The sequence below is a fragment of the Oryzias latipes genome, chromosome 3 (assembly GCF_002234675.1).
Source record: "Oryzias latipes chromosome 3, ASM223467v1".
Taxonomy (NCBI): Eukaryota; Metazoa; Chordata; class Actinopteri; order Beloniformes; family Adrianichthyidae; genus Oryzias; species Oryzias latipes.
This window is the reverse complement of record NC_019861.2, coordinates 21,845,462-21,872,427: the sequence shown is the minus strand read 5'-3', so window position 1 is coordinate 21,872,427 and position 26,966 is coordinate 21,845,462. Positions and strand designations below refer to the sequence as shown.

General features: G+C 38.7%; 2 protein-coding genes across 4 annotated transcripts in view; both read right to left on the bottom strand.

Moving 5' to 3' along the window:
- LOC100049240 (furin-1) overlaps window positions 1-10,932 on the bottom strand; it is a 60,946-nt gene extending 50,014 nt beyond the window's left edge. Inside the window, exons 1-2 of one of the 3 annotated variants that reach the window (XM_004067205.4) lie at window positions 10,715-10,932; window positions 4,969-5,290 (exon numbers count right to left, since the gene is read on the bottom strand). In XM_004067205.4, coding sequence (XP_004067253.1) covers window positions 4,969-5,178 — 210 coding nt within the window. In that variant the 5' untranslated portion in view covers window positions 5,179-5,290; window positions 10,715-10,932. Of the gene's footprint in view, window positions 1-4,968; window positions 5,291-7,440; window positions 7,502-10,214; window positions 10,577-10,714 lie in introns of those variants that run through there. The other 2 variants (XM_004067206.4, XM_020714503.2) reach the window with 2 other exon arrangements.
- A 2,577-nt stretch (window positions 10,933-13,509) lies between these two features.
- On the bottom strand, window positions 13,510-25,905 carry strc (stereocilin). The gene is made up of 24 exons (XM_023953500.1): window positions 25,780-25,905; window positions 25,576-25,701; window positions 24,887-25,053; window positions 24,616-24,802; window positions 24,071-24,186; window positions 23,718-23,850; window positions 23,454-23,636; window positions 23,192-23,230; window positions 22,940-23,116; window positions 22,587-22,736; window positions 21,565-21,623; window positions 21,283-21,406; window positions 21,084-21,166; window positions 20,850-20,985; window positions 20,215-20,417; window positions 17,910-18,000; window positions 17,652-17,823; window positions 17,392-17,561; window positions 16,830-16,985; window positions 16,597-16,739; window positions 16,075-16,223; window positions 15,727-15,824; window positions 13,809-13,956; window positions 13,510-13,683 (listed from the first exon to the last, which is right to left on the bottom strand). The coding sequence occupies exons 1-24, from the start codon at window positions 25,885-25,887 to the stop codon at window positions 13,595-13,597; spliced, it is 3,207 nt and encodes a 1,068-aa protein (XP_023809268.1). The 5' UTR covers window positions 25,888-25,905; the 3' UTR covers window positions 13,510-13,594.
- Between the last annotated feature and the right edge of the window lie 1,061 nt (window positions 25,906-26,966).

Here is a 26,966-nt window from a genome sequence, read left to right as displayed (position 1 = left end):
CAGTTCTGAGTTGATTAAAAAAATGTTCTGTGTGCCCGTGAGGCCAGTGCCGTGTCATGAGATAAAGGCATCCCATCTACTTCATATGTGATCCATCTCCTCTGCTCTTCCTTTTATCTTATAAAACAGAAAAATTACTAATCTTCAAAAAAGGAGGAAGAAGTTACCACACTAAAAGCAGAAATAGGCCATGATGGAAACATGCAGCACAGAATCATGATCAATTTCCTTTTCTAGGAAAGGGCCTTAAATAGATTAGCCTTTATGTAGTTCAACTTTATGAATAAAAGGCATTATATCCAGTAAACGGATCAGATGTCACTGTTCCCATGAAGAAAATCCAAAAGGTACTGAGAATTACATTTCTGCTTTGCTTTGTAAAACATAAATTTAACTCCTCTGTAATGAAAAAAAGGTTTAATTTGTATTCTCAAACACTAACATACTAAATGCATCTCTGTGTTGTGTGCATTTTTTTTTTACCAAGAGCACCTGATTCACATTCTGTGAAAAGAAGGAAGTCAAGAAGAAAGAAAACAAGTTGTTCGAATAATGCCCCTTTTAGCAGGCATTACATACAACGATCCCACATGATAGCAACTATTGTGTTATAGTTTCTTCAGTCTAACGAAATGTTATAGCAGATTTTTTTTAATAAAAAAAGGGCAGCTCTCCACAAAGCAAAAGCATAGTTGATCTGCCGCACAGCAAAGAAAATGTTATTACACTGGTTAAATAAAATATATTGCATATCTTAGTTTATACATTGCATCCTTCTATGCAGCATTGGTCTAAAATTGCATTGAAACAATGCCCAGTATCATTTTACTGTGCTCCGGCTCAAGTGGGCAACAATGTCTATTCACTTCATTCACTTGAGTCAGAGCACATCAATGAACCCCTTTTCACCAATACACACAGTCCGGTTTGACAACTATTTCAATACCTGCTCAACAGTAGTCCAGTTGGGATGGGCACAGCAACAAAACCTCAGGCATTTTTTAAATGTGGGCTACTGTGAGACTTTTATATGCAAAGCACCGATCAGCAAATGCAAAAAGGCTGTTTGTATCAATTTGCGATTCAAGCAAGTCAGCATTTTTTACAGTGAAAAATGTATTTTTTCTTTAGCTCCCCAAGTATCTTCAAAGACCCAATTTCTGCTTTAAACCAACTAGCCTCTGCTTTAATCAGAGTTTCTCTCAACCCGAGGAACTAACCACTAGTCCAGTTTCAGTGAGTGCAGGTCTTTGCAAGGTTTAGGCAGTTTCATCTAAAAGCTGAAAAGTACTGATTTCCTGAGCAAACCATACTACTTTTATGAAAACTGGTGGTAAAAAAAAAAAATACATTTTATAGAAATGTTACACTCTGTTTAAAACAAATTAATTTTTTTATGATGCATAGAAACTGGTATTGATGCATAAACCCAGTTAGTGCAGAAGGTGATTAAAAAATGGGCGAACTAACGATCTTAAAACCAAAAATAGGTCAAGAGAAAACTTTCTGGTAGAAAGTTTGTGCTATGTTTATCAACTTAGTGTCATACACTCAGCTTGCAATAAAGTAATAACGCCTTAATCTCAGTTTTAGAAGTACCAGTAACCTAATTAAGAGTTCCCTGTTCAGAATGATATAGTTGATTGATCCCTGTGTGATTACTATTTAGTAAACAAATCCACATATGAACCAGCAACTAAAATATACCTGCCAATATGCATTTGGCAGAAATGGAGTCATAAAGTAGTAAAGTGTTGTATAAGGCAAAAAAGCAGGACAATTATCTTTTCAACTTTAACCTAAAGTGCAATCAAACTATTTGGTTCAATTTATTATTCTTAAACTATTTGTGCGTTAATTTACAGTAATCTCGAATTTAACATGTCTCATAAGTCTCAAAGAAAGATAATTAAAAACATGTAAAGATGACAGATCACACGATGCAAAGAAAATGTAAACAAAAAGAAAAAAAAAACATTTCTAGCTCTTTAAACCTTTTTTAGCGGTCATGTTTGAAGTTAAACAAAAACACAAACCTTAAAAAACATCATGCCTGACGGCACACAAATCCCAGCAGCCATTGGCGGAAAGCCTCACCAGATTTGTTTGCTTCCATTTTCAAAATGACAGCCTCATTCAATCACTGAATACAGAGAGCCGCACAAAGCATTGGTGCATCTTAGTCTTGTGGCTAAAGCTCATCTTTCAAAGTTAATAAATGGAGGGTAAATGTACGAGTCTTAATGTAAATATAATATGTGTAATTGTCCAACTCTATTTATTCAAAATATTATCAATGACAGCATAGAGTTGGCAGTGACTGCAGCTCCACCCAAAAGCAGCTAGCATATAGTGCAAACAAAACCAGGAGGATTTTTCACATCAACTAACAGCTGGGACATACAAATGAAAACAAAGATTACATTAGTCACACACTGCCTTTTTTTTGTTTTTCGTAAGTGAAACCAACACTCGTCTATGTCTAATAACTGATACCCTAATGTTCAGGTTAACACTTTTTTCATTTGTTTCAACTAAACTAATTTATTTAAGTATAACTGTACAAAAATGTCTGAGTTTTATCCAGGAATCTATGAGAAAACACTACCACGTATTCTACCATGCACAATAACTGATAAAGCTTGAGATGTGTAAATCAATACAAATTTCAGAAATCTCTCTGAATTTATTTAAAAAGAAATAGTAAATATTATATACACGTATAAGAAATGTTATACCTAAATTTAGCTCTTTACAGTCACAATCCCACTCACACAGACATTGACACACTGATGGTGATGACGCTGCCTTCATTGTACCACCCTGTAACCATTGAGGTCAATGTAGGGCTCAGTGTCAGGCCCAAGGACACTTCAACACAGGTAAAGTAAATACTCAACCAGCAGAATGTACAAAAAAAAAGTACCACAGCTGCCCACAAGGATGATTTGTTTATGTTTGGAGTGATTTATTTGTTTTTAATAACACCGAGTCAGAATAAAGAACTTGCTGAACATTTAATATAGTCCAAACTGTGATGTTAGAAGTTGAAGTTTGTCAAAAACGTTTTTAAAGTCTGAACGCTGGCGGGCGATCTGAACCTTAATGGGTCACCTCCTCCATTTCCCTCCCTCTACATTTGAGGGATTCAGAGAGTGACTAAACACTCAAGCACAAGAAAAATGCTTCGATTTTCATTTGATTTGCTTGCTGTTTCTTATCAAATTAAATCCAACTCCAGCGGCAGCTAACAAGACAAGAACATCAACTTCCAATCTGTGCAAAAATTCTGAAAGCCGACTTTGCCAAATGGGGATATTTAGCTCTTCAATGAACAGTTTTCACATTATATGATGATACAACAGGGGTACCTTGATAACCAACAGAATAATAGCCTTGAACAAAAAAAAAAAAAAAGAAAACGCCTGTTTTTATTACTTTGGTCTTGTAGATCTCCAGAGTTTCTTTAGCATCTTCCAAGGTAATTTAATTAGAGCTGCTTTGCAATACGAGCAACATGTACTAAGCCCCCCCACCCATGTCCTCCATGCTGTGTCAAGACTAGCTCATCATTCTGGCCTTAGTAATTCATTATATTCTCTTCTAAGAATAAAAATGATTGTTTCAAAAGTTGCTGAGGCAGGGGAAACAACACTGCAGTTTTGCCTCTAAGGTGCAGTTGTGAGAGCACATGGGTGTAATTGTCCTTTTCTGAATTCCTCATCGTCCACAGCAGATATATAGTTAGAGGATTTAAGTGTAACTACGCAGGCTTATGCAGCCTCCACACACACGATGATTCAGAGAACACTCACAGTGAAGACCAGTAAACCTTTGCATGCAGAGCAGAGGAATGTTTCCTGGAAAAACTAGCAAGGAAATCAGAAGTTTTCTGTTTGCTGAGCAGACAAATCACTGAGGGCTACCTGTGCTAAGCTTTAATGTGACACAAGTCTTGTGCTCTCAGTAATTAAAGCAGCCGGTACAAAATTTTAAACATTTCCTCTCAATACTAGCTTATTTAGTGACGATGGTTCATAAGCATTTCATTATTTGTGGTTTTGTGACAATAAAAGGGGTCACAAATGGCATTACAAAACGTTTAACATTAGAATAATAAACCAGTTCAAAACTATGAAGCAAAAGTCTAAGCGCCCCCACACTTCCCCTTATTTTTAGTCTCTCCGTTAAAGGGGCAAAGGATGACTTGGCTGATCAGCTTCTAAACGAGTCAAATGGGATGTTAGAAAAGAGGAAGACTTCATTGAAGAACAACAGAAATGTTTGCCAAAAAAACTCTGCTCAACTGGAAAAACTACAGCCCAAGCTTTCTAAAACAAAACAAGGAAGTTTTAGGAGAAAAAACTAAGATTTCCAGAACGTTTCTTCCTCTGCACGCTTTCAAAAAGAGTCAACCACTTTACAAAACTCCAATGTGTGACCAAGTACAAGTCATAAGACCAGAACCTCACTTTACACTTATTTTGGTTTTCTGTACTAATAGTTTCCAAACTGCTGAAATGTTACACAAACACTAACATTTTTCAGAGCTGGTCCTAGATCTAAAAGTTAGAGCAGGTCTTAGTTTGGTCTAACTGCCACAACAGGTTTACCAAAGCATTCTTAAACAAAAACACTAAAGTATGCAAGTCAGGAGAAAACAAAACATCTTGCAACTTGCAGGCCTTAGAAAAAAAGATTGCTCTTAGCAAACCAACCAAATATGAAGGACACACCTGTGAAAGCATTTACATTGCAGGAGATTCTTGGCACAAAAGCTTAACATTGTTCCACTTTCACACATAAAATAATGAATAGAGGAAAAAAAAGGTTTATTCTAAGGGTCTGGGTAAAATATGAATCTATTCTGACTGAGTAACTGAAAAGGTATGGCCCTTTTCTGCTATGGCCTGATAACCGTTTCTGGACATCAGTCACACCAGAATGAGCGCTACAAAGGCCACTTACATGTCCGTAATTGATGAAGCCATGTTTTTCAGCAACACGGTCTGCTTCCTCCTGACCTCCAGGTATGTGCACAGCCCATGTGTTGGTGTATATGTTCTGACAAAACGTTGGCCCAATACCGGACACCAGCATCAGCAGCACAGCCCCAGTTACAAACTCCAACAGCCTGAGCCTGCAGCCTAAGAGGGGAGTCGGCAGGCCGGAAGCCATGGGTTCCTGCAGTGCAGCACAGTGACCGAGCACAGCACCTCTCCAACGGGTCGGGACTGCTCACAGTACATGCAGGTGCACAGTGAGACAAAGAGGGAGAGTCGCAGCTCACCTGAAAGAATGCAAAAGGAGAAAGAACATTTGTTTTTAAAGCCAACAGAACACAAAGAGCCACAAAAGTACAGGTGATTGCAGTCCTACAATTTCTTTAGTCTTTAATGAAATAACAAACCAGGGAGATAAGAAAATGCTGAACATTTTTATATTTCTTAAGACTTAAAGTTACTGCACGTTCCATTCAAGATAAAAGCAACACAATTAAATTCTTGCATTTAAAAGACAATGTGGACAGCTAATCTCTCCACACAGCAGGTATGTCAGGTGCTGAGTAACAAAATAAAGACGATTTATAATCTATGAAGCTTGCAAAATAAAGATGCTTAGCCATACTGAGTTGGCAGTAGAGGTGAAGACGTGTGGTTAAACAGGCAGGCAGACCACACCCTGGGTGCTGAGAGAAAGACTTGGTCATAACCTTTTAAAAGTTGACTGCAAAGCCCCAAAGGCAACAGCTTCACCAAGTCACCAAGGTTTCTTCTATAGCCAAGGACAGAGCATATAAATATGCTGAACAAACCCTCTGACAGTATGATTATTATATTCTTGAAAATATGTTTTATCAGCCGCTCCACAAGTACGCATCTCGACACAATTACATGGATGGAGATGCTGGAGTTCATCACATTTAGCTTTGGAAGCCACATTGTTCCAGACCCTACCACTTTGCATGTTTAATTGTTTGTTGACACATTTTTGCCTCTAAGCTTTTGTTCTGACCCAGAGGGCTCAAGTGTCTGTGGACACAATTATCCAAAGTGCCAGCTCTGCTGTGAGACCAGACAGATTTATGTGCTGAATATTGTGTTTTTAGTCCGTTTCTTCCTTTATGCAGTTGATAATAGCAGAAATGATGCAAGTAAAAAGGCAAAAAAGAAAATAAACTGTTCAAAATGTAATGCAAATAAAAAAAGTGTTTCATTATCAGAGCTACAAAAAGAAAAAGTTCCAGTTTCAGTCAGATACGCTTACTTCTCAAACTGTAAAAAACAATTTGGATTTCTTTCACATTTAGAGTTTTTAGAAAATGTAATTTATCGGAAAGTCTTGTAAAACAAAAAGAACAAAATTTGCGTTTATTTTTAGATTAAAGCTGACAAAGATTTAATTGAACAAATGCTAATTTTTTATGACTATAGAGAGACGATTCATTAAAGCAAATTGTCAACTTTCTTCCAGGAGCAGGTAAGAAAAATGGAAATAACTAAGAACATAATAATAATACATCTCTTTCCATATAATCTTTTAAGCAGATGAATCAAGGAAGTCATTTTAAAATACACATTTCTACCAACATAGCTTACAACATCAGATGTACTCCCAAAATATAATGTTACAACAGAATACCTGATTTATGGTAATAACAGATTAAACACATACACTGGCTGCCACTTACTTTAGCAACCCTGTTAATGTTTCACATTCTGATGCAAAAGCTGTGCAAATTTTTGCAATGTTGGCATAAGAGCAGCCCTGTTTTTAATCCAATTCAAGAAAAAACTATTTACTTGAAATGACCAGAATCGATGGATAAGTCAACAGATCTTTTAACCCTATCCTGAATAGTTTTATAGTATAGAATAATCCAGACATTTCTATCAAAAATCTTCTTGGGTGATTTGTGATGCTACAGGTAACTGGCAGTAGCATCAAGCAACAAAACAGGTCAGCCAGGCTGTGAGCTTGGATGACGAACTGCTAATCCATGCAAGGCATCTCAGCTGTCGACATTCATCTCAAATACCTTCACGAGGAAAACAACAGCATAGAAAACGAGCCCTGGCACTTTAAACCAAGCAGAACGGAAAACCGAGTTGTTTGTCCACATCAAAAACACTTGTTTGTTGTTCCTGTTCAGCTCATCCTACGACAAACAAACAGAGGTCGGCTTTTGCTCGGGTACCAGACTGCATCAATTACAGGTTGACTTTTGCCCATGTTGACACGGTCTGGATTTGGAAATATTTCAAATGTCAGGTCAACTCCCACACCGCAAACAACTGTTTTGTAAAGTATTTATCAGGTCTCAAATTAAAACAAATGGAAATTACAGCTCTATAAGGAAAAAAAGACGCAAACTCACGAAAAAAAGAGAAAAAACTCGAAAGCGTAAGAAGATAGAGAAAATGAATTTCTACAACTCACTCAACTTTGTCCTCTATTTTTGATGCAACAAGTAAACAGAGTGAAAATGTTCCACAGGCTTTGTTTGACTTTGATGCAAAGGTTGACTTTTAAGTCCAGAGGCTTTGTGACGTCTTATGGGTGTCAAACCAGTCAGTTTCTTCAACGTCAGCACAAAAACCGCTCACCACAAAACGCCTCACAATCTTCTACTTTACCAGACAGACAGTAAGCCAACCAGTCTGCACATGGTCTTTGGTGTTAGTAAAAAAAATGAAACCATATGTTTGACTGGGCAGTAAGGCTTCAACATAAAAAAAAGTACCAGACAACCTATTTAGTCAACCATCATAAAAAAAGCCAGCAGCAGCTTTTAAACAAACTTTGCAGGAAATTACAAAATAAAACCATCAATTCACAGTCGTTAATGATTTTATTACTACCAAATAAAAAGGGACGCCATTGTATTTAGTCAACTAGATATTTCTTAAAAGTTATATTTGGCGTGAGTAATTATGGCCGAGTCATACACTGACACACTTTTCCTTAATTTTCTAAGGTTAAATGTCCGAGAGTTTTTAGGATGATAACCTCTGTGCAAAGCTGAAAGATGAAATGGTAAAATTGATATTATTTAGTTAATTTACGAGTATACCGTGGACTTTATTGGGCTTACATTAGTCGGTTCAGGTAAATATTATGAGATAAGTGCTGTTCCATTGATCGGGTGATAAAAATAAGGAGTCTTTTTCATTTCCTTGTGGCAGATCAGGAGTAAAAACCTTCTGACATCATAAGCTAAGTATTACGTCTGCAAGAAGGCACATCTGACTGTAAACCTCCTCCCTGTTTGACTTCCTTTCAGTCAACATGATTAAATAGGATTTTAGCAGTAATTTATGGTGCAACGCGCACCTTTCAAGCTCAACTATTTACAAGTGAGATGCAAAAATCTGCTCTTATCTGCACGCAATTACAGAACATTTTGTGAATATGAATAAATGAATTCTAATCTGAACACCTACAACAAGAAGCTGTTAAGATTAGAGCCAGTCAAATGTTTTAAACTGGGTTTTCTTCTAATACTCTGCAAAAGAAAACATTTAAGACAGGGGATAAGAGGCACTTTGGTATTAGCCTGGTAACTCAAAATTCAAATGAATTCCAAAAAAAAAAGCAGTTTGTTCAAGCAGGTGGGCATACTGAATCCTTGTTTATACTGAAGTGAGCGTGCGAAGGACGTGAAACTTTCGCTGCAGGAGCCGTGACATTTCACAGAAAGAAAAACAGCACCATTCATTTTTACTGGCAAACTGTGGTTACTAATTGGACCTTGATAAAGCTTCCTTCAGAATAGATTTGTCCTGCTCATATGTGGCACAGTGAGAGCTCTAGGACCTCAGTTTTCAGTACACATATTACAACAGAGTGAACAGAAGGCAACAAAGGTGAAAGAAGTGAAAACTACAACCCTTTTTTTATTTAAATTTGACAACAAGAAATAAAAAGATTTTACTTAAACTTGCAAAGGAAATTTGACTTCACTGAAGTTTCGTTTCCCCATTTTTAGGTGGTAGCTAATTTGAAAGTCCCACTTCAATCGTCTTTTGATCCCTTTCAAAACATTCCCAGGGGTCTTTAAATTATGATTATGCCGTTTTTAGCCAAAATCTAAAAACCTGTGTTGTTTTCAAGGACATAGATTCTGCAGTGGCAGTAACTCATCAGAAATTTGCCACCAAGTTTTGGGCAGGACTGTTGACGCGGAAGTAAGCCCTCCCCCATCGTCCTTTTGTTTACGTGCTGTCCCACTAGTTTACAGCCCCTCACCAGTGCAACAGAAATGGCGAGCAATATCAGAGCTAAGCAGCTGAACAGCTTTGAGCCATTTGTCAGCTCGAAAGAGGAAAGCGAATACGTACACAGATCTATTTATCTGCAAGTGGATGCATCGGAAATGAGCGGAGCAGGGAGTTGGTGATTTGCCATTGTAGGTCCTACTTCACACCTACAAGCTGTTTCTTGGCTGATCCTGCTTCACATTGATTTCAATAAAGAAATACTCAGAAAAAAAACAAAAACACAATTTTTATTGGAGTGGGTCTTTAAATATTGGTAGTTTTGTTATTTAAAGAAAAAGCATATATATCAAAAATAGGTTGATAGACCAGCTTTTACAATACAAATGCTCACGAGTAAAACGCAAAAATTTAAAATTAACACTTTTTTTTACATATATTTCACTTCTTTCATTATGTCAACACTGTCAACTTTTTCTTTTACCACACACAAAAAAAGAACAACTGTTATTATAGGATATAGAATCAAATGTATGGGCACCTCATGTATTTAAGGTTCTACTAAAATGAGTACAGGAATGTTTGGCTGATGAAGGGTGGGGAAGCAGAAGCTTTGTTTCTTTATGTTACTTAGTGTAGTTTAACAACAAGCTATCATTATTCTTATCTTTTTTTAAATAAAAATAAAAAAACAATGCAATTCCTCTGTACATTCCAGAAGGAGGACTTCCAACAATAAAGTTTACAGACAGAAGTCTCCGCAGTCACTCCTCATATTTGCCAGTCAAAACCCAGAGAATTACCATGCGCTCCATCCATGTGGTTTCGGGCAGCAGAAAGTGTAGAAAAGTACGAAAAAACGGCTGAACAAACCGGGATGGAGGGGATTTCTTCTTCTGACACACGTCGGTGTTTGCGAGCTTAAGTCACAGATTAAAGTTATCAGGCATCAGCTGATGGCGGTGCTGTCGCTGAGTAGGTAGTTGGCGGACTCACCTCACTCGCTCGGTCAGTCGGTACGTGACACCACCGCGTAGCTGTAACGTAGCCGAGAGCTGCGGCTGTTGTTGCTGCTGCTGACGACTCCTCCGCCTGACTATATGTCTTAAAGTGTAACGCGGTGTTATGAACGCCAACTTGACGCCGTAGTGTGTGACCTGCCTGCTCCTTTCTGCTAAGGTGCCTCCCCTTTTCCTTTTATCCACCCCCGACGGTAATGCCATAGCTTCCCTCGCTGCCTCGCGTCCTGCTCCTATCACGCATTTTCAGTAGAAACACTGCGAACCGCGGCGTTTCTCCACTCCACAGCAGAAAGCACAACCGTCACCTCGGTGAGTAAGTGTTTACGCGGGGGTACCCTGTCCGAAAAAAACTACATATTATTACAAAAACCATAATCTCGTGTCAGAGCAACGCAAGAGTAGAAGACGGTTTGGGAAACTGGGGAGATCCAAAACAAGTAAGCATTTACGAGCTAAAGCGGACGAAAAACTTACCAACGGCTCAACTTCCCCGAATCTTTTTACATCCTGGACGAGCAGGCCTGTTGTCTTCCGTCACCGTGGTGTTAGAAACAACCACGACACGGCGAATCGACCAAAGAATTAATAACGGAGGATTTCTGGTTGGAAACACTCATGATAACCCTCCGCTGTACCGCTGAGTACAAGCCCCAGGAAATACGTCACCGCCGCGGACAAAGTGGTTACAGCAAGACTCGGCGAGCAAAAGCGCTATACCGCCACCTGCTGGCCACAAATACAACAGCACCGTTCGACTGGGATGCATCTATTACAGAAAAAGAAAATAAATGTGGCAAAGAAAACAACCACGACTACAAGATTACAGGTGAGCTTATTAGACGCACTAAAGGGAGGAGTCTCTGGGATAAAGATTTATTTTAATAGAAAATAATAATTACAGACAAGGAAATGTAACTCACATAATCCAGACAAAATGCTTAAAGAAAGCATAGTCAAAATAGAAATAGGAAGCTCAAAATGACAAACAATATAGTAATAGATTTTCTATTGAGGGGGCATATTAAATACATAGAAAAAGAGAGATGATGCACTTGTACAAATCATTTTAAACCAAAAGCCAATATCAATAAATAAATCCCACTATTCCCTAGCTTCCAAAGTAAGGATTTGATCATGCTTAATAGAGGTTAATAAACATGGAAAAATAAAAAAGTCCATTTAATGTTACTTTTTCCTATCTTTCATATCAGGTGATTAGCATGTCCCTGTAATCTATTTTTCTCTTTTTATTCAGTAATGACACATTATGGTAGAAATGAGTTTTTGAGTTTATGTTTGCTTTGTTGTATTTAGCACCCTGTACTTGAAGGCGGTGTGTTTGGAAATCATTTGCTATTCTTCGATAATGGTATATCTTCAGACATGTCCTGTGGGGCAGAGAAGGCACACCCATTATTTTCCAATCCCTTTTTAGGTCAACCGTTAATCTTTGACCTGAGTTTCAAAAATAAATTCCATCACCATGTAGGAACACTGTACTTAATGACAGACTGTTCAGATCCTAAGGGGAGCATAATGGTTTTGTCCACACATGGACTCGCAGCCGTCTTAAAAATGGGCTGACCTTCATCCAAAGTGGGTCCCTATGTGAGGTCCCCAAAAAAAGGGAGTCAAAAAGTAGTCCCAAATCCTTATTCAACATGTTCTGCTTAACGTTCTGCTCCTAAACTCAAATGGTACTGTGGTTTCCAGAAAATCTAAGATGTGTCTGTAAGGACAAACAAAAACTGAAATAAAACGGGAAGTTGAGTGGAGCATAAAGTGGCAAACATGCCCCATAAGCAACTATATGATCGTCGAGGGACGCAGTGCAGCGTTGTAAAACGTGGAATGTGAGTGTGGAATGGCAGATATATACATCTGTTCCTGATGGTGTTTTCTTTTAGAACAAACAACAGACAAGAATATTTTCTTTTTTTTTTGCAGATTTCTTTATCTGAGAACTGCTAATGATAATAACAGAAAAAAAGAGCACATCCAGGTAATCCTCATTATTTGCACACAGAGAAGTGTCCCCTGCTGGTTGTGGTATGGATGACATCTGCCATACATCCTCGCTTTGCATATTGTAAAGTTTTTCTATCGTTCGATTAAATCTGTCTTAAATGTCCACCATGTGGCCAGCCCTGACTTCCAGTGTGTCTAATTCCCTATAACAATGCCACCTGTGTTGCAACTAAATCATTCATTTCTATTTACTATTTACTTTTCATCGCTTTTAGACAGATCACAGGAGAAGAGCCAAAATTCCTAATAATGTGTGTTAGAGCTTTTAACAGCTGAAATAAGCTCGGGAGAGAATTTGTCACATAGAAATGTTGGAGGTTTCGGGCTTTCTCCTTCGTTTATTGATAAGAAAACACGTACTGGTAGTTCTTTTCTTTACCTCTATTTCATCCGAGAAGATGTGTCACACTTTACAGGGCCTCTCGTGAAAGTCTGATTCTGACACTTATTTACATTTTTTGTCCTTTCTTTTTTGAGGTTGAAACTTTTTTATTCAATAAAAAATGTGTTTCATGGATTGCTGGCTGTTTTGCTGCCTAAAGTTACAAATCAAGACATCCAGCTCAGCAATGCCATAAAAATTAGAGATGCACTCAGTGGGAAATGCCAGCTGCTGTGTGGATGAGCCAATCAACAGTCAGCTGATTTGTTGCCAGTCCTGCAAAACAGGAAACCAGATGAGAGACAACAATTCAAAGTCTGCAACTGCAGGTTTATGGATGTAGTTCTGAAAGTCATTCTTATATTTTATAATTTAACAAGTCCTCTTGAAGAATCACATTTGAATACATCACACGGTTGGTTTTGCTGTTTTTAACTCAGACATCAATTGTTGAGGAACACACTTCATATCCTTACTTAGCTGAAGAGTGTCTGCAGAGAAAATAAGCAAACTAGGTGCTATTAAGGAAAGAGTTTACCACTATGGTCAGATTAGTGAGGCAACATCTTTTATTATTTGCACTCGCAGAGTTATCTTATTGGTCCTTATATTATGGTTTGGCAGCAGAATAATAATGCAACAATATCTTGGGCCAATAGTTTACCTGTAAAATGACAAGAAATCCCTTTCTCCTGTCAAGTAAGCACAAGCCACCACCCATCTCTTGATGTAGTTCTAAGAGGAAAAGAGGGCTACAGAAACGCATGATGATTTGTACTCTGCCAAGCTAATAGCACTCATAAAAGGAAAGCATGAGCAGCCAAGCCCCAACCATAAATCAGCAGCCCATTCACAGAGAAGCAGAAGAGTTAAAAATATTTATTTTAAGTACAAATAACATCTTAAGAGAAGGCAATGGGACAACCACACAATGTTCCACCATTTTAAACAAGTTGCCGTAACAAAAAGCACAGAGCCAGTAAGTGTAAAGTAAGGCTATCTGTGTGTAGCGGTCCTGGAGCCAGGTTTCTCCCTGTAAAAGAGGAGGAAGAATGAATTTGTATTTATGCCCCTGCAGAAACAAGTATCACCATAACTGATAAATATAGACCTGTAATAAAAATTAAAAAAAGTTTTGTGTTTTCCCCACACACACACCTCGGAGCTCAAGTAAGACATCCCCCTCATAGCGAGCAAGTGTGAGAGCATGTCTCTGTTCAGTGTCCAGCTCTGCCCACTGCTCCTGTGTGACAGCCCACGCCTGCTCCACACTCAGCCACGACAACTGGACGGCGCTGAACACCACCTGCCAGAAACACAACCCCAAGAAAAATTTGGGAAGCTTTCCTGCTGTTTTTTTTTTTTTTTAAATAGAAAATCCCCTGGTTCTTCTGCAGTTTCATCAAGTTTAAATGTTTGAATAAAGTTGGAAAATAATGGGACACAAAGGATTTTAGAATTGATACAAGGGTAGCCTGATCTGATCTGACACAGCAACACAGTAATGCTTGGACAATTTTGGTATAAATTGGCAGTTTGGGGATGTCAGAGGAGGAGAAATAGAATGAAAACACAGATCGTACCACTTAACAAATCTCTCATTTATCTGCTTCCCTTTTATTGGTTGTGTTGCTCATCAAATTACTTTGGTTCATTAAATCAAATCTTTTTCCCTAGATATTGCTTACAGAAATACCTTGTGTTTTTTTCCCCTTTCTCAGTTTTGCGTTTTTTGCTGATCTATTTATCTTCCAAGTCCAGAGTACTCATTCCTTAAAGACTACAAAGAGGGTTTAATTTTTTAGTGTGAATAATAGTTGTCCTTTTCATGGATTGAAATGTCTTTGTCATCTTCACAACTTTTGTAATATGTCTTAGTTAAATCTGTTGCGACTTTGTGCACTGCCAAAGAATCTGTCATGGAAGAGACTTTGTAAATAACCAGATGGAGAATCTCCTTATTTAGGGGACCTGGCTCTTTGCAGTTTTTGTAACAAGCTGTCAGCAAAGAAATTTGGAGATTTTTCTTTTTTGTGACTTGAAATGTCATAAAAAGAACAATTTCTTGTTTGCCTTTTTAAGATGTTTTCGTCAACAATAGAACAACAAATAAAATAAAAAGTTTAAATGTATTTTCCAGCATCCATTTTACTGAACCCGCTGACTGACTGACTCCCTTTCAGAGTCAAGGGGTTGCTGGAGCCTATCGCCGCAAATGTTGTGCAAAAGTGAGACGTCTGTCGCAGGGCCACAAACACACACAGTCAAAACACACATTCACAGAGACAAGTTTTATCTTCAAGCAGTTTTAGATCTTCAATAAAAGATTTTTAAATAAATGTAGGTACCTTCCCAAAGAGGGTTTCACTATTTAAACAAAAAAAAGTCACATTTTAAGAATGAAACCAACCAAAAATACAAATGTACCATTAGCTGTCACGCTATATTTGTGAAATGTCTTCGGAGTTACTGGCGCATATGCAAATACATGTGCACGCAGAACTGGGCTGTGGTCATAGTACAGATATGCCCTTGTTGCTGCACACAGATTGCTTTCTAAACTGGCTCAAAGCTCTCATCCCCGAGGAGCACGAAGACGTTTGATCCAGTAACTGAGTAAAGTAATCAATTACTTTATAGAAGTAATTTACCCAACACTGGTGGTTTAACCCCCCTAATCCAGCCCTTCATGCTGAGTGTCAAGCAGGTAGGCTCCAATTTTTAGAGTTTTCTGACTTGGCCTGGATTTTGAACTAAAGACCTTCCAGTCACAGGGCGGACACTCTACCACAAGACCACTGAGATGTTCAATGTTGTTGTAAATTTTACAACTGGATTCATTCCAGGACATCCATAATAGAACACTTTTAAAGATAGACTGAATTAGAGCCTTAAGAACTGAAATGTAATAACTTAAACACAAAGAATGTTCTTCTTTTCTTAAGATGCAGGTGTTCAATATTTAATTTCATAGCTGAACAGTTGAGCTAAACTGCTTCCTGTGGGCGACAGAGGTTATCCGTCCCCTCCAAAACTGAGGGTTGGTTTGAACAAACAAGCATCAAATGGAACTCACTGCCATCTTTTTGGGAGACATCATTGCAATAGCCTCAGGGGTGATTCCTTCCACTTGTTCCTGAAGGAGGGCTGACAGCACAATATCAGGCAATCCCGCTGAAAACAGAGACAAACACTGAACCAAGGTAATTAATGTTTCTCATTACAAATCACAGCAAGAGGGTAGAAAAACATTCCTGTCTCTTTCTACAGCCGTAAAGCCTCTGGGAAACATTTAATTGCACCTATCCATCCAAGAGCTGTCAATCTGAATTTTCTCCATTCTCACTCTTCAAAAATACTATTTTAAGTTGATGCACACGGAAAAAAAAAAGTTTATTCACAGATATATTTCACCCTATTGTACCTGCCAATGTCCCAATTTCAGTGAATATCTCAGGTCCCCAAGCACTGACTGGACCAAAGGCCTCCGGTCTGAACAAAGAGCTAGTCAGCGCCTCCATCTGCTGCTCCGTGCACGGCAGGGACATCTCCCGCAAGAACATAACAGCTACACTGCAGGCAGAGGTGAAAAGATCAAGGACCTCATCCTCCCCTGAGGGCATGCAGAATGTTTCAGAAAGGCTCCTCCTGCCAAGAAATATTCATCAGCCACCTGCTTGTTGGCATGTTTTCAGGTTTTCCATACACATTTTTTGCTGCACTCATTGTTTATTGCGGTAGGGGTGGCTTTCACGACAGTTGTTTTAATTATACTTTATTGTACCTCATTTGTCCAAGCAGATAAAATGTCTGTTTTTAGGAAAAGTTCCTTTTTTTGTGCTGTTCTCTTGCAGTTTGTTTAATAATTTAGTTTCTAGGGGCTTTGAAAGCAAGTCTGAAACAGATTTAGATTGTTGATGCTTGTAAATCTAAAAAACGGACTTACCTGAGGTTATAGGAGTTGAGTCTTTTCATCTCTGAGGGGTAAAGACCACAGATCAGATGGCCAAATGTTGCTAGATCGACATCTGTTAACTGCTCCACTTTCAGCCTTCGTTTTCGCATCACATTTAAAACCACTGCTCTCATCTGAGCAGCCAGTCAGAAACAAACAGAGTAAGGGAACACCACGGGACTCAACATCACTTTTTTTGTATCAGCTTTAGGTACAAAGTTCACCTTTCGTGGATTCCAGTCTGTCAATGTGCCAAGATGTGCCAGTACAGTCATGTCAGTGAGGCCGCTGTCCTGCAGCTCCCTGTCCCCCATCTCTGTCACCAGTGAGCCCAGCGCCAGCACCTGATCTGTTCTCAGCTCCCTCCCGGGGTTGAAGAGCTGGATTTAATGACAAGACATGGTTCGTCCACAGATTTACTTCAAAATCAAATCATAGCAGCAGCGTGGACCTGTCTCACTGTGTTGTATTTTTTGTCAGGAGTAACAAGTCATTGCTATTTTCAAAAGTGGACTAAAAAGCAGTGTTAGAAAATCAAGAAGAATGTTCTTTTACTTAGAAAAGTGTTTTACAATTTTAGGACGAGGTGTTATGAGGCGAACCAAGCTGCTGGAGCTCATCTCAGCCCCTGGGGAGCTCTGAGATGATGAGGTCCTATTATTCCTGACTGACCCACTCTGCACAATCCATCGGGGAGAACAAGCTGTTCTACTAGTGTCAGGGGAGACAATGCGTGTGGAGGCTTTGAGGCTGAAAATAATCTTTAGTAGGAGGAGTTTTGCTGACCTGCCTCAGTCTGATCCACAGTGCCCGCCGCTGCACTGAGCTCAGTGATGAATCCTGACCAAAGACTTCCACACATTCCCTTAGCTCCTTCTCTGACATCCGGCTGAGCTGAGTGGACATCCAAGCAGAAGGAAACGTCCCTCTAATGTCTGCACAGCTTGGGGTTGGCACTGCTTGGAAAAAAATTAACCCAGGAGTTTAGTGAGTGTGGATTTTTGACTAAAATGCAATAGCTACAAAGCACTGGAAGTGTACTGAACTTTTTGCCCGACGATTTTGTGCTTTGACAATCCACTGAATGAGGCTCTGAGTCTGTTGCCTGTATTGATGCTCGTCCACACACTGGATGACACAAACTCTGCCAACCTCACTGTCCTTCCAACGCTTTTGACCCACCAGGATCTGCTCGACTATGTCCTTATTCAGCACAGTCTGTTTAACAGAAATGTCCTTTTGGCTAGGTTATGAGTTCCTACAAATGTCAAATACACTTCTCGGGTTGTGATCAGGGTGCTTACCTTTGGAATGGAGTTAATCTGCTTTGTTGAGAGAGCAAACATTAGCCTGCCCAAATGTTCCACATCGCCAACGTGCCATTTGGATGGATCACTAGAAAGAAAGCAGAGGCTTTATCATCAGCGCTGCACTAATGTGTGAGTTAAAATTAAGCATCACAGATCATTACATTTAAAGGGCATCTATGGCGTAACAGGATATCATCCACTGATCGGCACAAAAACTGTTCAGTTCTCTGACTGCGCATGCAGATGTTCATCAGCGTGTGACAGATGAACCATGTCATGAAGAAGACCTGGGCCAGATGGCACTACTTTTGATGAAGGACATAAGGAAAGGAGTACATTCATCACATAATTTCATATTTAAATAATATGAGCATCATTTAATAAAAAAAACAAAACAAACTTGTACTCTGTTTAACAGCCTTTGCATGAGCAGGTGTGTGTGAAAAAACTATTTTCTTTTGTTGGACTCTAGTGCTACTACACTACTGCCAGAATCACAACTGTTTTTTTAAACTTCATGATAAAATAACAACAATAATAATACATATTAATACCATGTTCATAAATGTTGTTTATATAGTCTTTTTATAGTATTTTTTCTCATTAAGTGGCATTTGTAAATTTGCCAAATCTCTTTTAATTATCCTTCCTATGTTCAATGCTGGACACTTGCTTTTTAACATTGATTGCCCCATTTCAAAACTAATAAATCATGTGAGCAGGATATTTGAAATCACAAAAATAAAGAAAAGGGGATTTCTGTCTTTATCTAAAATGAGAAAAAAAATCTAACTTTCCACAAAAACCTCCATTAACCAGCTGCTGAATTGAACTGCCTAAGGCTATGAAAGTATATCTGTGAAAGAGACCAGTCAACCTTTTAAATTCCGTTTATCATTTAAAATAAAGACACTGACTTTAAGTCCTTATATGAATATTATAGAAAGTTTCAAGTGTAAGGGATATTATTTTTCATTTTTGGTGCCACAAACCAATAAAGTTACCTACCTCTCAACACCTTTTCATTTATGTCTTGTGTGTAAATCTTTGTGACAAGATAAAGAGGGGGACCATTTTTGTGTCACATTTTTAAAGTAGACCCTCCTTAAATGCCTCCTAAAAGCCATGTACCAAACAATGCTGTTCAATTTTCAAAGAAGCACAGCATCAGTGGATGTCAAAACAAATGGGTGAAAGCAGCATAAAGTGCTGCTTTCACTGCTTTCAGCTTTCAGTGCCAAGTACCACATATAAACCCACCTAGTGGTCTAAATGTAGTCAGGTCACAATTTATGACTTGAACTGCATTGTTATTTCATAATCCTAAAAGAGAACCTTCACCAGCATCATTCTACAATGAAGCTTGCCCACATTTTCTGTTATTTACCTTTTTTGGTGAATAGTTTGACAGTATTTACCAAAGTATGGCAACAATATGAACAAAACACATGTGGTGATTCAGTAGAATATTTCTATAATACATTTTATATATATATATATATATATATATATATGTTACATATATGTTCATTTCAGATCATTATGGTATTTGCATTTTTGAGACCCCCATCTCCTTAGCCTTATCACAACTTTTTCTTAATCCTTATATTATGTTCGGGTCAAAGGGGTCAATTTTCACCAGAACAAAATATATGGGGAAAAAACCATTGCATATAATTTTGTTAATTTTGTCTATATTTTCTGCCCTGTAGTTCATCATCATTCCACTAGGGGCAGTAGAAGGGCTTTACTTGCTCATTTCAACATGGATGCTTCCTTGAAACTTTTGGAAGGAAAAGCTTTGTTAATTTTCAAAACTTTACGGTGAGAATAACTCATCCATTCCTATTCTTATTTTTTAAATGACTACTTGCTGTATTGAAAAAAATTGAAAAATTTGATGATCATAAATTCTATATAATAGGGTAACCATGTTAAAAATGTGTGGATCAAATCTGAGACACTGTGCTTTTAGAGTGTTTTGTCCTGAATATTTAAGTGATTTCTTTCTTTCTTTTTGTATCTTAAACTAACATGTTTCTGACCAAAACTTACCAAATCACCCAGCGTGGAATAATTAATACTATCTATATTACATAAAAAATTATAATGCAAAAGTTTTTTGTGGATTTCATCAAAGGGTTAAAAAAACATCTTGATAAAAAAAATGTTCTGTCCATTACTTGATTTTTAGCTTAATCTCTGCAGCTAGTAAGTTTTGTGTTTTTCTTTTTCTTCCCATTGTTGTTTTGCGAGTAAACATTTTTTAAAGAAATACAATTTTTAGCAAGTATTTTACCCGAACAAGTCCTTCTGAGTTAGCATGTTGCTAATATCTCTCAGAGCTTCTTTAGGAAAGCAGAAGCTTCTCATATCTTCCATCCGCAGAGCCAGGGCTTCTCTATCCACCAGAGCCAGGCTGTCTCTGTCCAAGAACGGCAACAAAGGCCCCAAGATGTCCAAAACGGGGCCACTTATTTGTGGCTCTGCCAGAGAAGAGCCCTGCAAGCAAGTGGAAACAGAAAGTGCTTATAATATAATATGGCGGCTCTCTTTTTTCACTTTACTATTTAAAAAAAGAAAAGAAAGAATGAGTCAGGTAATCTCCTTCTGTGTATGTTTTTCCAACATCTCTGCTGCTTGTTTAAGAACTTATCAAGTGCATTATGTTCTTTCCATTAAATGATGTGTGTATTAACACATTTATGAGTCACTGTCAGTGACGCAAGTTCACCAAAAATAGCATCTCTTTGCTTCTAAATTGTAATGGGGTGTTTTGTTCATTTAATTGATTTCATAGGATTCTTAATTAAGCTTAACAGACTTTATATTTATATATTTTTTAAGAATGTCCTCCTGGTGCATCTTGCTTGGTTGAGATGTGCAATAAATACAGCAGCAGCATGTGTGGAATGGGTAATGCAGGTGATTTACCAGCTCAGTTATGGCTCTCTCAGCTAAATAGGTTTGTTTATAGTGTGGCAGTTTCAGGAAATCAATAAAATTTGTCTTAATGTAGTCCAGAATGGCTCTGACAGATGCATTGGAGAGGTCCTCCATCATCGTTACTCTAGAAAACAGCAAATAACAGGTACATGAAGGTGATCCCAGTTTGGAACTTTGAAAAACGTTTGTTCTACATCGCCATCTGAGTGAGTCAGCACTTACGGTAGTGTCGCAGCAAAACCAGCGCTCAAATTATTGAGGTCAATGGCATGTTGTTTCCTCAGTTCTTCCACTATGCATTTTCTCTGGTAACAATAGCAAAGCATGTCAGGACTTTTTAGTGCAAGTTCAACTTTAATCTGCACGCCACCTTGTTAAAAGTAATACAAGAAGTTTCCAAAGTTTGAAGTGAGTTCCTCACCAGAGAAAGTCTCGTGCCTCCAGGTTGTTCACTTACAAACTGCAGGAGCTCTGGGAGATCTGTGTCATTCTTCCAAAGCCTCAAGAGACTACAACTCATTCCACCAGTAATCTGACCCAGATCCCTAAAAGCAAAAGGCAGATGATCAAATATCTGACCTCAAAAACGACTTTATGTTTACTTTAGTTTTATGATGATATGATGAATACATATTAAATCAACATATATATATATATATATATATATATATATATATATATATACACACAGAGTTTAACATACCTCAATGATTTGATGGTAAGATTTTTGAATTCATGGATTTTGCGAAACAGAAACTGAGCCTGTTTGAAGAAAAGGAAAATCTGGATCAGAATTTTGACAACTAGTTTTTATTTAAACTAAAAAATTGACACAATGTAAGAATTAGCTATGCTGTTCTGTTTCAATTTACAGCATTTCCTGAATATCATTTTTTGGATCACATCAAATCACTTTAAAGCATGTGCATTTTTCTTCTTCAATACATAAAATAACATAAATGTTTTGTTATTTTTATTACATTTGTTGTGTTTTTTAGTAAAAATTATGCCTCAGAGATCTGCAGATAGTTTAAAATGAACTGTTTTTTAATTAATATTATTCATTGAATTCTCATTGTGTAAAAGGAATCTGCTGCTTTGATTCTTTAAGGCAAACAAACCCCTTTTCCCCATGGAGGGTTTGGCCAATGAATTTTGAATGTTCTAACAACCAGATCAATACAAACCAGTTGTACGATGGACCTTTTATCAGGTAAAGAAGGTGAAGACACATTTTGTTGTAAATAACTGAGTACTTGCTCTGTGAGGCAGTGGATGTTTCAGGGTTAACTGAAAACTCTTACTGCACTGAACAATGAAACAGTTCTATTCTTAAACATATTTTATCCTATTCCCTGTCTCTGTAGTCTATATTTTCATGTAAATGAAATTGTTGGCCTTGATTAATTTTACTTGGGTCTTGTTAGGCTGAAAGCAGTTGGTGAAAGCACTCTTGGCTGCAATAAAAATGCTTTAAGGTAGCCATTATTAATTTATGCTACACTCCTGCACACCACTGAACTATATCCAAACTAATTAGCTTGATGGCAGCTGATGTGAATGGAGTATTATTATCCTGAAAGGCTCATATCAAGCATATCCAATGACTTGCAGATTAATGGGGGCCGGAAACATTTTCCTCCTATGTAAAAGAATTGCCCTTTATAGTTGACATATCAATAAAATGACTTCACAAAAACTAGATTATAAGAGAATAATAAGCACCTGCTGCAGGGACCATGGAGTGTCTCTGTAGGCGTTGATGCTTTTCCAAATGCTCTCACCACTCATGGTCTGTATCAGCTTCCTCAGAGGGGTAAAAGGAAGCAAACAGTGTACCTGCTGTGTGATGTTACTCCAGTGTCTGTGTAGAGCCTGTCAACAACCAAGCAATAAAGAAAGTTTAATACATGCCTCAGTTGTGAGTCAGAAGTACGTCTTAGTCAATTTGGACTTGAACAAAATTACTTGATTTAGTGGTGTGATATACAGAATTAAAAGCAAGTAAGAAGGAATGTTAAAGGTGGAAATGTTTAGGGGAGATAAGTGATGCACCAAATTAAAAAAAGAGCTATGACCTCCTGCATTGCACTGTAGAGCATGGCTCTTTGTCCAGGTTTGAGATCTGTTAGCAGCGCCCTCCAGCATGAACAGTTAGCAGCTTCACTGATCTCAGACCAATGGAGGCCTCTGAACACAGCAGGAGAGAGGCCGGGGTGTAAAGGTTTTAGGCTGCACAGTTGTTCTGTTGTGAGCTGGAAAATACAGGCAAATGCAACCATTAGGGCAAAATCGGCTAAAATGTAAGATATTTTGAAAAGGTTACTTACATTTGCCTCCTTTGACATTTTGGATAAGATCTGAAAAGCCTGAAGGCAACGTACATTTAAAAAAAAACGTTGAAGAGTTCCCATTTAAAAACAAAAACATGACACATAATGGACAATGTTATTTGTCACAAATTGAAAAACAAAACTGTATGTAATAAAGGTTTTAGGCAAGATGGATGTGTGAAACAAAAATAACATTTATACAGCAACAGAGCTGCAGATGTCAAGAGTTCTAAGGAAAGAAGAGGAGAATTCATCAGACCTGAGCTGGTGAGTATTTGTGCAAGGCTGGTTTTGACAGGATTTCCAAGACTTGCTGAGTGGGAAGAGACAGCAGGAAGGGAGCCCCTAAATGGGGCAGCAAACCACTGAGAGCAGACAGCTGTGGAGAAGCCATGGTGCTGATGTTCAGAGTCTGAACTGCTGGTATCAACCAAGATGATAGCTGAATAAAACATAGACCCACAAAGTTAGTCAGGATTTTTCTGGGGAAGAAGAATGAAAGCTTAAGGTTTGGATTGCTCACTCTGCCACTGGAACTGATTAGCCCTTCGGACATGCACTGAGAAAGCTGCTGCCACAAGGCAAAGGACACCTCTGAGTCCTGGAGATATGGACCCAGGTCCGCTGGATCCAGGTAGCATGCAAGAACTCCTAACCTGTGTTGGGCAAATTCACCATTTATAAAATGTAAAAAAAAAAAATCAGAAGCTGACGATTAACTGAAAAAAGAAACAAAACAAAAAACACAAATATGCCATAATATTTCAAACTTAGAAAACGATTCATTTTCATAAATTGATGCAGGGAGTGTATAATATTAACATCCAACAATCTAATCGAGTGTGAAAATGCAATAATGCAGCATCTTGCTCCCACCTCGCTATGTCATCGCCAGTCAGATTCTTCCTCTTGCTGAAAAGGGTCCGAAGCACATGGCGCCCCCTCACAATATCCAGACTGCTGTTGCCTAGCAACTCTACCACAGGACTGAGCTGAGAAATAATTAAAGTTTCAAAAACAAACAGCATGTAGTATTGTGTTTGGAGCTTTTCTCAGCGGCACTGATATAAAAACAAGTTGCTGCAATGTCTTACAAATATACTTAGTCAATTTTGAAACATTTGCTGGATTGATATGATTTATCAGTTCCAGAAACACAGACTCTGGATGCCTCCAGGAAAGGAAAATATCTGTTGCTGCTTCACAAGTTTATGGAGAGAAACAAAGAACAACAAAAGAAAGAAAACTAATAAGAAAAAAAATGACTCAAAAACAGAATTTTATCATTGTGGTCTTTAGACACAAATACAGATTTTCCAGTTTTTTCATTACCGTAGTTTTAAAAGAAAAAATCATTATTGTCCATATGATGCGTGTGAGTTCAACAGTTACCGCATTTATTTAAAGAGCCTTGCACTAACCTGTTGTGGTGTCAGCTGTTGAAAATGGCTGACCGGAAGGTACGGCAGAAGAGGGAGAATGGAACTAAGAAAGTACGGTGGCCATGTTGGGACATCTCCCACCGCTTGAGACTGCAGCAGTCGTTTCACAAAGGCCTTTTTCTGAGGCAGCTTCATCTCTGAGCTGTGGTCTCGAATGGCTGTCAACCTGCCAGATAGTGCAGAGGCTGTAAGCTTTGGAGAAGAGAGGGCGCTACCATGAAATTTTATAAATCTTCTGTCAGTAACTCACACGCTGTCATTGACAATAAGGGAGGCTGGGAAACTCATTATGTCTGAGACTGACATGAATGGTATGAACTGAGAAAGGTCCACAAACAGCTCTGGGGTCACTCTAGGGAACTTGTGAATAAATGCAGCTGTCATAGTTTCCATAGCTTGTTGCTCTTTTTGAGAGACCTGACAGAGGACACAAAACAGGACAAGAATGATGTGTACAGTTGGCCCCTCTTTAACAATGCATGGGCCATGACATGCATTCAAACTCTTCTTTACAAAAGCCTCCTGTCCCAGAAACTGCACATGCTAAAAACATGACAGTCCCCCGTCCCTTTTTGTAATATTTGATATTAAAAAAGAATCACAATTCGTTTTCCACACGTTTTATCCTGTTTTCAGTCATAGGCGAGTGTTTAGATCTTCCAATGTCATCTGGTATGACATCAGGTAGAGATGAGACACTCTGTCAGATCACCAGTTCATGACAGGGTCATATAAAGGCTATTATTCATACATGTCATGTGCTTTGGTCATTTGAGAAGTAACCACCAATGTGTGTTTTTGGGCCTCTAGAAAGGGCCTCTAGAAAGGGTCAGTCTGTAGGAGGACATCCAACCTTTTCCTTAAAGAACACAACTTGGACTCAGTTATCCTGATGTTTGTTGTTGTATAGAAAATGGTCTTAAGAAGCTGAATTCAAACCTGGCTGGTTTCAACTTGCAGCTGATCCCAGCTTTGATGCATGTGGGAGATGAATCTCTTTACAGCATCTTTCTCAGCAGACATCACCAGAGTTCGAATGCTGTCTCTTGGCATCTGCAGGTACTCCTTGGGAGACAGATTGCCGGACGTTCATGTCCAGTGGACGGCTAATCATTAGGATGTGCAAAGAAATTGATCTGTTACCTGCAGCAGAACCCTGAGAGCAGAAGAGTTGTCGTCCTGCTGAATGAGGTCCCAAAGAACTGGCTGAATTTGTGGCATAAACAGTTTATTCACTGACAGTGTAACCATGAGAAAGAGGAGTCTGAATGTGTCAATCAGCTGCTGTTTCTTACACTAAAGCAACTGAGCAGGTCTTCTTTCAGAGTGGCATTCTGCTCTCTTCGTAGGAAGACTCCCACAGTGTGAAGGACACTCATGGAGGCTTCAGGCTGCAGGGAAGCCCAGGATGAGTTCTCAAGCAGGCTGGACAGGAGGATTGCCTGCCCAAGACCTTGTCTTGCTTCTCCTTCCCCTTCGTCCAGCCCTGAAGAAAGCCCCACCATGAAGTCCAACACTCGCAGCACGTATCCCAGAACCACTAAAAAGCTCTGCTGCTTCCCTCCCTCCACTTCACACACACTCAGTTTGTGTAAAAGGTTTGTCAGCAGTGGGGCTGGATCCACACAGAGCTGTGACGTGTCAAAGTCATATGGCGCTGGGAGCATGTCAAAAACTCTTTGCAGAAAGCATTTCTTGCTCTCCTGCTCTGCGTGCAAATCTGCACAGAAATCTGCAAACTGAATCTTTAACTTTAAGAGATCCTGGTATAACGTAGTATTCAAACAAATGTACTCTTTCAGTCCTTCCTTTTGTGTGCACAGCTCCTGAAGTGTAGAGTTGATGAAATGTTGTACTGTCCACTTCTTGTACTGACAAGTCTCCATGATGGTGTCATCATGAGAGAAGTTGTGCGTCTTAGAGCAATAGGCTGATGCCCAACTGTCCTGTAGCTGCTGGGAATCAAAGTAATCTTTGCTGCACAGAGAGGAGATCAGGACCGAGATGTTCGGCAGAAAACAGTGTCTGAAAATCTCTGCGCTAAGAGGACTGCTGCCCAACTGATCGAGACAGTTCCCGCTAAGACCTGAACTCACTGCTGTTTCACTTGAAAGCTGCACACACAATTCAGCTATACTGGTTTGGTTAAAAAAAGGATATTCCTTTGACAATGGAGCCTGAAAACAAAACAAATTTCAATTATTTCCTTTCCAAATAATAAAATGCCACATATAAAAACTTTTAGTGCATTGCAAATTTGACAAAACAAACTGCAAGTCATTTTTTCTAACCTAAATGGCACAAAGAATTACCTGATGAGCTCTTTGCAG